General features: G+C 33.5%; 1 protein-coding gene across 1 annotated transcript in view; it reads right to left on the reverse strand.

Annotated features, from left to right (window-relative positions):
• LOC131800713 (serine-rich adhesin for platelets-like) overlaps nt 1-10,353 on the reverse strand; it is a 355,165-nt gene extending 344,812 nt beyond the window's left edge. Inside the window, exon 1 of the mRNA XM_059118392.1 lies at nt 9,790-10,353. Coding sequence (XP_058974375.1) covers nt 9,790-10,238 — 449 coding nt within the window. The 5' untranslated portion in view covers nt 10,239-10,353. The remainder of the gene's footprint in view (nt 1-9,789) is intronic.
• Between the last annotated feature and the right edge of the window lie 1,488 nt (nt 10,354-11,841).

The following is an 11,841-nucleotide window of genomic DNA, read 5'->3' on the forward strand; positions in this document are numbered from 1 at the left end:
AAAACTACACAGAAAGACCTACCGACAGTATTCAATCATTATTACAAAAATGGAAATCAAAACCACAACACGGGAAATACCCCAACCATATCTACAAAACATACGTTGATTCCGAAAATACAGCAAATTGGCTCAAGTACAGTAATATATATGCCGAAACAGAAGGCTTCATAATGGCAATACAAGACGGGGTAATACAAACGAGGAACTACAGGAAATATATCATGCACGACAACACTATCCCAAACGACCAATGTAGAAGGTGTGGGGCAGCCTCAGAAACAATAGCACATCTACTCAACAGTTGCACTACACTAACGCACAATCACTACACAACAAGACACAACAATATTGGAAAAATAATCTACATAAATATAATCAAATCATTAAAGATCAATGAACGCACTACATACTACTACAAATACCACCCGAAGCCCATACTAGAAACCGACAACTATACCATATACTGGGATAGATCAATACTGGTGAATAATCCACCAGATATAACCATACCAAATAGACCAGATATGATAATCATAGACAAGACAGCACACACAGCAAAAATAATAGATTTCGCAGTCCCACTAGACAACAATATAGTAGAAACCATCAACACAAAGAAATCTAAATACCAACCATTATCACAGTACCTGAAAAACTCATTAACACTTCAGAAAATAGAAATTCTACCAATAGTAATAAGCTCTTTAGGTACTATACCACTGGAAACTACAAAATCTATAGAAAAGTTAAACATACATAGCAAGATCCTAACCGAAATGCAGAAAGCTGTGCTGATAAAGGCAACATCAATAATAAGGGAGACAATCGGATAAGAAAATATAATGGATGCTTTACATCCCAACAGAGCGCAACCTTTGGTCAAAGACCCGGTGCGTAAATTCCAGCAAACGCTGAGAATGTATGAACTCTAATAATAATAATAATAATAATAATAATAATAATAATAATAATAATATTAATAATAATATTAATAATAATAATAATAATAATAATAATAACAAAAATAATAATAATAATAATAATAATAAAATAATAAAATAAATAAAAAATACGACTTCAGTTTTTTTGGAATATATATTTAAAAAATCCAGGATTACTGGTCCGCTGTTCCAAAAATATTCCACCAACATCTACTAATAGACAAACAAATGTTAGTCTTTAAAATAATTAGTTTAAAAATCTGATCTGTTTAGATATGTTAAGGTATTACAGGTCATTGAAAGAATGTATGCTAAATCTTTGCTATAGTGGGTCTTTTGGTCTTTGGAAAGCTATTAAAAAATAATTCGAATTTTGTCTATTTATCCTTGATTGTATATTGCTCTATTACAAAAGGCCATTATTAACATTAATCACATCGATAAAGAAATGTAAGTGAATGTAGCTGTCTTTGAAACAATGTGAGATGTAAGTATTTCTAGACTAAGAGACAGAGTTTTCGGTAAGAAAAAAAAAAAAATCGGCAAAAATTCATGTATTATTGATTGTCATATTAAAACTCTCCAAAAATCCGTCAATATTAACCAGATAGCCTTAAGAAGAAATTATCCAAAAACGGTTAATCGTATATTCTAGTCCAATTAGGAAATTTCAAATTATGTTCAAAAAAATCCACGCTTTTCAAAAAATATTTTTTAAAAATTCCACGCTTAATGTATCCCAAGGATCGTCAAAAGATATTCCTAAAAATCCACTTTAATGCCTCCCAAGGATTTAAAAAAAATATTCTGAATGCCTCCCTAGGATCTTCAAAAAATATTCTTAAAAATCCACGTTTAATGCCTCCCAAGGCTTTCCAAAAAAATATTCTTAAAAATCCATGCTTAATGTATCCCAAGGATTGTCAAAAAATTTTCTTAAAAATCCACTTTAATGCCTCCCAAGGATTTTAAAAAAATATTCTGAATGCCTCCCTAGGATCTTCCAAAATATTCTTAAAAATCCACGTTTAATGCCTCCCACGGATCTTAAAAAAAATATTCTGAATGCCTCTCAAGGATCTTTAAAAATATTGTGAATGCCTCCCTAGGATCTTCAAAAAATATTCTTAAAAATCCACGTTCCATGCCATGCCCAAAGATCATCAAAAATATTCTTAAAAATCACCGTTTAATGAAATCCACGTTTTAAAAAATATTCTTAAAAAAACACTGTTTAATGAAATCCGCGTTATAAAAAGTATTCAAAAAACGTTTATTGCATCTCTAGGATCATAAAAACACATTCTTGAAAATCCACTTTTAATGACTCTAAAGGACTTCGAAAATATTTAAAAAACCGAATAATCTTCAATAAATGTTCCTAAAAATCTACGTTTAATTCGTTGGTCCTTGAAAAGAAATTATTTTAACAAATCCACGCTTATTGTTCTGTTGTTCCTTGAAAAAAAAGTATTTTGAAAAATCTACGCTTATTGGTCTATTGGTCCTTAAAAAAAATATTTAAAAAAGCCACGCTTATTGGTCCTTGAAGAACAAATAGTTAAAAAATTAACGCTTATTTGTCTATTGGTCCTTGAAAAAAAAAATATTTAAAAAATTAACGCTTATTGGTCCTTGAAAAAAAATTAATTTAAAAAATCCAAACTTATTGGACTGTTGGTCCTTGAAAAAAATTAATTTAAAAAATAAAAGCTTATTCTTCGGTTGGCCTTTGATCCAAGTGTTTTGGTCTTTTGGTCCTTGAAAAATATATTTAAAAATCCAAGTGGGTCCTTTAAAAAAATTGGACTTATTGGTCTGTGGGTCCTTGAAAAAGTATTTAAAAATCTACGCTTATTGGTCTGTTGGCCCTTGAAATTTTTTTTTTAACGAAATACATGTTTATTGGTCAGTTGTTCCCTGAAAAAATATTATTTAAAAATCCACGCTTATTGATAAAAAATATTCTTTAAAAAACCAGCGGATTGCACTGTTGAACCTTGAAAAAAATATTCTTTAAAAAACCAGCGGATTGAACTGTTGAACCTTCAAAAAAATATTTATATAAAATTTTGATTCTTAAAAATCCTTGAAAAAATGAATTTAAAAAATCCACGCTTATTAGTCCTTGAAAAAATGAATTTAAAAAATCCACGCTTATTGGTCCTTGAAAATATTCTTAAAAAATGTAATGTAAAATTAATTTAAAAAAATCCACGCTTATTGGTCCTTGAAAATATTCTTAAAAAATTTAAGTTAGTTGGTCCTTGAAAAAAATTAATTTAAAAAAATCCACGCTTATTGGTCCTTGAAAATATTCTTAAAAAATGTAAGTTAGTTGATCCTTGAAAAAAATTAAATTAAAAAAATCCACGCTTATTGGTCCTTGAAAATATTCTTAAAAAATGTAAGTTAGTTGGTCCTTGAAAAAAATTAATTTAAAAAAAATCCACGCTTATTGGTCCTTGAAAATATTCTCTAAAAATTTAAGTTTGTTGGTCCTTGAAAAAAATTAATTTAAAAAATCCACGCTTATTGGTCCTTGAAAATATTCTTTAAAAATTTAAGTTTGTTGGTCCTTGAAAAAATATGTTAGAAAAATCCACGCTTATTGGTATGTTGGTCCTTGAAAAGATTTATTTAAAATAAACACCCTAGAAGTCCTTGGGAAAAATGTTTAAAAAATTCTGGGTTATTGGTCTGTTGGTCCTTGAAATATTTAAAAAAAAAATCAACATTAAAGATTTAATTCAATATTGAGTAGCATTTTAGCGATATTTATCTTTGATTCATTTACCTTCCTCAGTGCTCTTCCCTCCACACTAGGATTACAATTCCCAGAGAAAAAAATTAAATTATTTTTTTTTTTACAAATATGAAACATGTTTTAATAGGATTTTGCATAAATTGATTTAATATTCACTCAACATCCCAGAAATTCCGTAACACATTCTTCATTGGGGTAAATTTAATTTATGCAAATCCTTTTTAGAAAACAATCCTATCAACGCGATACCAGCAATAATGGTTAGTGTTTTCATTGCAAGTGTCAAATATAAACACCTCTTAGATATTTGCGGGCTATTTTTAACGAAAGTGTAAAATTGGGGTTAGAAAACTCGGGGAAAGCCTTCTCACATGTATGAGGTAATTTAAAGGTCATGTATTTACGTCTATTTTAAGCCCTCCCACGGCAATTGTGTTTAAGCGATTATTTTAAGCTGAATGGAAGGAATTCGGGAGAAGAGAAGTAAAAGGAAGGCAAAAAATAACAACACCGCAAAAAATGGTTTATTTTAATATTACTTAATGCTCGACGAAATCTGGGTCGATTAAAAAATGGAATTTAAATGTCATCAGTGTTGCTCAAGTAACGACGGCGAGAACAGGGAAATCTCATCGAAATGTAATTTTTCCAAATGGGGGGTATGTAGGTAGGGAGTTGGTTGTGTAAATGTAATGAGGGGAAGATGTCATGTAATATTAACTGTGCACGTATCATTAAATTTATATGTAACGAGTTCCATAGAATACAATCATGTACGAATATATATTGAAATACATGTCATTTAAATTGTATCAGTTGAATGTAAAAATTAATTTAATTTTATTTTTGTAAGAAGAAATAATATCAGAATATGAAGGCTATGCATTTGGAATTTGAACATTTTTTTAAATATCTTCCGTTAGATATCGTGGGATATATAAAGTCGTGTATGATAAAATGATTACAAAGTTTGTGCAGTATATTAGATTTAGCTTGGGACTACATCCATAAAACCGGATTAAAACTAGTCAAAAAGTATCAGTCGGTTTTGTCGATAGATGTATTCCCTCAGACAAAGTTCGATTATTTAAACATATTTTGACTTCTGTTATGATTATTCAAATTGTTGACCATATTTGGAATAGGTTCCCAAGAAATGGGCCAATATTGTCCACTTCACTTAACATGAGAAAATGTTAAAAATACAGGGTGAGATGAAAAAACTGCAACCTATTTCAGACTGCTGTCATTTCTAAGCCACTCGTCCGACAGCTGTTAAAATTATTCCAGTGACAGCTTATTATTTTGTTTACAAGCGTCCAAAAGCATTTTGGTTAGAAATTTCCAGAAAAAAAGTTATTCGTGATGGAATTCGAGCGTGATAGTGGGATTTCTTTATATTTGGCTGGAAAACCACAAGTGGCTATCGTTAGAGAACTCCAGCATTTAAATGTGAATAAATCTTTTGTGTCTCGTACCATCGCTCATTACCGTGACACCAGTATCGTAGCCCGACATCAAGGAAATGGACAGAAGAAAATAGCAATATCAGCAGAAGTGGTTCGAAAAGTAAAGAAGCGACTTGATCAAAATCCGCGTCGCAGTGGCCGAAAAATGGTTTTGTGAGCATATCGCATTTATCCATTCGACAAATATTGAAAAATGAGTTCGGGGTCATGCCATTAAAATTCCAAATAGTGCAAGAACTTACACCGCAACAGAAAGAAAATAGACTCAAAAGAGTTGCTTCGCTTGGCCGAAAGTGGTGAATTGCCGAATTTGGTTTTCTCACTCAGCACGCGCCACCCAAGAATGGTTACAAAATGAGATTCCTCGTTTCATTTCCCGCGCACAATGGCCATCAAAATCTCCGGATACCAATCCGTAGGACTATTGTGTCTGGAGTATTTTGGAAAGCAAGGTTGGAACTAAAAAATACCAAAGTGTCGAATACATCAAGCAAGCGCTTGGCTGGGAATGGTCCAAAATACCGCAGAGCAACATTGGGGCAGCGTGTGACGGTTTCATTGGCCATTTTAATTCGTGCCAAAGGTGATCAATTCGAATAAATCTAAACTTATTCTAGAATTTGATGCTATTTCCAACATTTTTACTTTCATTCAATAAAATTGAAAAAATATAAAAATTATGGCGTTTGACTTTGATGCAGTTTTTGTATCTCACCCTTTATTTAGATATAGCAAATAGTAAAGAATTGCTGAATTGTTTCGCAAGTTATGACAGATAAAAGTATTGAAAATTTTTACTCTTTGAGTGTGAGGTACTAGAAGGGGTTCGCGGACATATTCCATCTTCTGAAAAGATTTTGTTTTAGCAAAAAGTTTGTGTGCCCGCAATTCGAAGAGGGTTGGATGCTTGTTTCGCATTATTTGAACGTTTTGTTGTTCAAAATATTGAACGCAATGTGGGGGAGGTACCAGCAGATCTCTACCATCTTTATACAGATCTTGCGTTAATGGAAATATTGAGATCTACCAACTCTGAATGGGATCGGAAGTTAATTTCGCGTGTTATGAGATTCATGGATATTCAAAATTTTGACCATCTGTGAGGGAGGTACCATAAGGAGTGGACCGATATATCCCATCTTTACATCAGATCTTTTGTTAGTGGAAATAATGGGATGTGTAAAATATGTGAAGAAACGGATGCCTATTTCGGATTTAATGATCGTTTTGGATATTTAAGACTTTAAACCATTGTGGGGAGGTATCAGCACAAATGGTCCGATCTCTACCATCTTTATACAAGATCTTGTGTTAAAATGAGATCTACCAAGTCTGAATAGGATCGGATGTTAATTTCGGGTTTTATGAGTTTCATGGATATTCAAAATTGTGACCTTTGTAGGGGAGGTACCTGCAGGAGTGGACCGATATATCCCATCTTCACACCATATATTGTTTTAATAGAAATAATGTAATGCGGAGGCGGTACCAGCCAGAAGGAATGGTCCGATCTCTTCCATATTTATACCAGATCTTGTGCTGATTGAAATATTCAGATGTGCCAAGTCTGAATGGAATCGGATGTTAATTTCGCGTTTTTGGAGCTTCATGGATTTCTAAAATGTTGACACTTTGTGGGGGAGGTCCAGAAGGAGTGGACAGATATATACCATCTTCACACCAGACCTTAGGTTAATAAAAATATTGTGATGTGTGTAATTTGAAGATCATCGTACTCTTACATCACATTTTATAAGTGTTATAATTATTCAAAATTCTGACCCTTTGTGGGGAGGTACTTGATGGAGCGAACCGATATTGTCCATTTTCGTACCTGACTTAACAGTGATGCAAATATTAAGATTTGCAAAGTTGGAGCAAAATCGGATGACGTGCAGTAAAATATTTTTTTTTTTTAAATTTCGATCTTTTTTGGGGGAGGTACCAGAAGGAGTGAGCCGATATATCCAATCATTGTTGCAGATCTTAAATTAGTAGAATTAATGGAATGTGTGAAATATGAAGAGATCCGGATGCTTATTTCGGATTTTATAATCGTTTTGGTTATTTGACCCTTTATGGAGGATGTACCAGAATAAATTGTCTGAGCTCTACCATCTTTATGACAGATCTTTTGTAATGGAAATATTGAGATGTGCCAAGTCTGAATGTGATCGAATGTTAATTTCGTGTTTTATGAGCTTTACGGATTTTCAAAATGTTGACTTTTTGTGGGAGAGGTACCAGAAGGAGTGAACCGATATATTCCATCTTCACCGCAGACCTTGGGTTAATAAAAATATTGTGATGTGTGTAATTTGAAGATCATCGTACTCTTACATCACATTTTATAAGTGTTATAATTATTCAAAATTCTGACCCTTTGTGGGGAGGTACTTGATGGAGTGAACCGATATTGTCCATTTTCGTACCTGACCTAGCAGTGATGCAAATATTAAGATTTGCAAAGTTGTAGCAAAATCGGATGATGTGCAATCAAATATTTTTTTTTTTTTTAAATTACGATCTTTTTTGGGGGAGGTACCAGAAGGAGTGAGCCGATATATCCATTCATCGTTGCAGATCTTAAATTAGTAGAAAATTGAAAAATAAAAATTTAATCTCGGATTGAAATGGGTTATTGGTCCTTGAAATTTTATTATTTTTAATTTTATTATTTATTTAAATATTTTTTTTTCTAGTATTACGACTATTCAAACGTTTGACCCTCTATGCGGCAGGTTCCGAAGAAATGGGTCAATATTGTCCATTTCGTATTTTATGCCAAATCATAAAAACAGATACAATTATTGAAAATTGTGACACTATGTGGGTGAGGTGCCAGAAGGGGTTCGAAGATATATACAAATCTTGTGTTAGCAAAAATTGTGTATGTTTGAAATTTGCAGAGATGCAGAGCGAAATACGCTTTATTTGAGCGTTTTTTTTTTCAAAATCTTGAACCATATGTATGGGGGATGTACCAGAAGAAATGGTTCGATCTATACCATCTTTATAACAGATCTTGTGTTGATAGAAATATTCAGATGTGCCAAGTCTAAATGGAATCGGATGTTAATTTGGCGTTTTATGAGCCACATGGATATTCAAAATGTCGACACTTTGTGGGGTAGGTACCAGAAGGAGTGGACCGATATATTCCATGTTAACACCAGATCTTAGGTTTATAGAAATATTGAGGTGTGTGAAATTTTAAGACGTTTGGTTCCTTACATCACATTTTATAAGAGTTATAATTATTCAAAATTTTGACCCTTTGTGGTGTAGGTACTTGATGGAGTGGACCGATATAGTCCATTTTCGCACCTGATCTAGCACTTACGCAAATATTAGTATTCGCAAAGTTCGAGCAAAATCGGATCATCCTTTCTCTTTCTGTGCAGAAAATATATTTTTTGCAAATTTCGACCTTTTGTGGGGGAGGTACCAGAAGGAGTGGACCGATGTATTCCATCTTCACACCAGATATTACGCTAATAAAATTATTGGGATGTGTGAAATTTTAAGTCAATCGGACTCTTACTTCACACTTTTTATAATATTTGTTATTTTTCAAAATGTTGACCCTTTGTAGGGGGAGGTACTTGATAGAGTGGACCAATATTGTCCATTTTCGCTCTTGACCTAGCACTGACAAAAATATTAGGATTTGCAAAGTTGGAGCAAACTCGGATCATAATTTCTCTTTCTGTGCAGAAACTATATTTTTTGAAAATTTCGACCTTTTGTGGGGGAGGTACCAGAAGGAGTGGACCGATATTGCCCATCTCCGAACTCGATCTAAGTTTGATAAAAATATTACGATGTACAATGTTTGGACCAAATCGGGTACCCCCTTCGAGAGTCATCGTGCGCACCAGCCAGCTAGACAGACGGACGGACGGACATCTCTAGATCGACTCCAAATGTCCTGAAACGGATTTGGTCCAAAGAGACCTAGGGTCTAAAACCGTTATTTCGACTAGGCACGTTTTGACCGCATCAAATGATATATACCCTCTGTAGCCATATGGCTGAGGGTATAACAAATGATATATACCCTCTGTAGCCATATGGCTGAGGGTATAAAAAAGTACGCCTGTTACCTTTTCGGGCCTTGAAAAATAATGTAAAAATTCTTAAAAATCCTCACTTATAAGATTGATCCCAGACAAGTTTTCATAAAAGTATCTTTTTGTAGAAAAATACGTAGTGAAAAATACGATAGTCATTGAAGAATATTTCAAGAGTTCCGGAATGTTTTTCCTAAAAAAATGTACGCTTACAACATTGTTAGAACTTGAAAAAACAAAATTCTCGAAAAACATATGTTTATGATTATGAACCCAAAGTTAATTGAAAAATATGTCTAAAAGCCTTGGGAATATTTTTAATGTGTGTAATATCTAAGTCCTTGAATAGTATGCTGGAGAGTCCTTAAAAATATTGACCCAAAATTATGGTGAAATTTAAATTTATTTTATAATTTGCGATGTAATTTTTTTAAGAGTGTTCAGCTCTGGAGTATTTTTTTTAATTTTTTATTTTTTTTTTAAATAATTTGTTACTACATTTAAAAAAAAACATTTAAAAAAAGAGTTCCACTTACCCCACTAGTTGATGCATTCCACTGTCAGCTGCATGCAAAATATCCGGTAACGAGACCGAACTCAAACTTCTCGATTCTCGATGAGTCCTTATCAACTCGACTAATTGTTGTTGTTGTGGTTGTGCTTCTGAAGTTTTCGTGCAACTTGCAATGAACTTCGCCGTGCTGTCACTGGCGTTTGGCAGGAAACTTATTGTTGGTTCGCACTTTGCATTCGAATTGGCTAAATTGCTGCAGTTGGGATGTTTGCTGCTGCTCTTGTTGTTCGCGTTGTTACTCATCCCACCAATAACGACCCCAGTGGCATTGCAATGGCCATTTGCCCTGGTCCCAAAGCTGCTGTCATTGCCATGGGGGCTGGTCTCACCATGACTGCTCCTGTTATAACTATCACCAGAACTTGGATCCCTCCAACCGATATTGGCACTATCAACGGTTTTCATTGTCATTAGAAGTTTGTTGTTATTATTGTTGTTGCTGCTGTTGTTATCTCTTGATTTATTTGTTATTGTCGATGATGGTGGTGATACTGCCCCTGTTTGTGGTTGTTGTGCTGATGCTGCTGCTGCTCCTTGTGGCTGCTGTGTTAGCCTTTCGTTGTAGTCCCAACCATTTCTGGTATTGGCAGCCAGCCTAGAACTAAAGGAGTAAACAATATGATAACAAAATATCCAAGAGCAACAACAACAACCACAACAATATGATTTATGCAAAATAATGAATATTTAAATGCCATGACAGGAGAACTATGAATCTTAAGTTGTTCGAAAGCAAACCATACGAAAATTATTTTCACAATTTTCCGTTAATGGTTTTCCATGGCATTGAAGCAAACAAACAAACAAACACTTTGGTCTGCCAAACAAACAAATAACAATAAACGCGCAAAGAAACTTGAAACTACTTAAGAATGAATGTTGAGGCGAAGAAAGATTAAATGGCTATCGGTGGGAAGTGTCTTGAAGTGGAAAATGGTTTTAATTGGAATTGGTTGGTTGATGGTGCATTTAAAATTAATAATTCCGAAAATAACAGAAATAGGCATGTTAGCCAAATTTAAAAGGTTTTCTAATACCTTTGAATTTTTAGATGTTTCTCCTAAAAGGAAAAAGTCCGCTAGCGTTGTTAGTACTCTTAGTTCCACTAATTCAGACCCTGATAACTTAATAAGTTTAAATTCTCCTACTGTGGTTAACCCCCCTACTGAGAACTATACTCAATGCAGTAGTGACTCACATCCGGCTGTTCCTGCACCGAACGTTAGTTCTTGCACTGGAGGGAAAAAAAACCTCATCAACGTCATTTGCAAAAAATACTCCCAACCCACCTACTATCGTAGTAAATGATACACATTTAAACCCTACAGTTGATCTAAATGAAGACTTTAATCAACCGCTTTCTAATCAGTTAATTGTTGTTGCGCCTCGTAAAACTGTATTTTTATCTAGGCTGCACCCAAATACTTCAACTGATGCTATTCGTAACTATGTGAAATCTAAAATAACCGATCTGTCAGACAACGATATAAATGTATTCAAATTTAGTTCCTCTCAACGACGTGAAATATCCTCTTTTAAAATAAATGTGCCTCACAAAATAGTAAATACTATTGTCTGTAACTCGTTTTGGCCTGATGGTGCCTTAGTAAAGGAATTTGTTTTTAGAGAACGTACAAAAACCCCTAGATCTGTGAATATTCCAACAGTATCAAAAAACTAAATGATGTCATATCTATACTATATCAGAATGTAAGAGGTCTTAACACTAAATTGAGTAATGTTTTTCTTAAAAGCGTATACTGTGAACATAAAATAATTGTTTTTACTGAAACTTGGCTTAAACCTGATATTCTTGATACAGAAATATTTCCTGATAATTATCTAATTTTCAGAAAGGACAGGTTGAATAAAAAAGGTGGTGGGGTTCTTCTTATCAGGTTCTATGTGGTGCATCAATGGCGACATTGATTCACGTGTTTCTAAATTTTATGAACAGCTCAATTTAGCTCTAGCTAGCTCCGTACCAATGGCAAAACCATTAGTTGACCAAGGC

The sequence above is a fragment of the Musca domestica genome, unplaced genomic scaffold (assembly GCF_030504385.1).
Source record: "Musca domestica strain aabys unplaced genomic scaffold, Musca_domestica.polishedcontigs.V.1.1 124, whole genome shotgun sequence".
Taxonomy (NCBI): Eukaryota; Metazoa; Arthropoda; class Insecta; order Diptera; family Muscidae; genus Musca; species Musca domestica.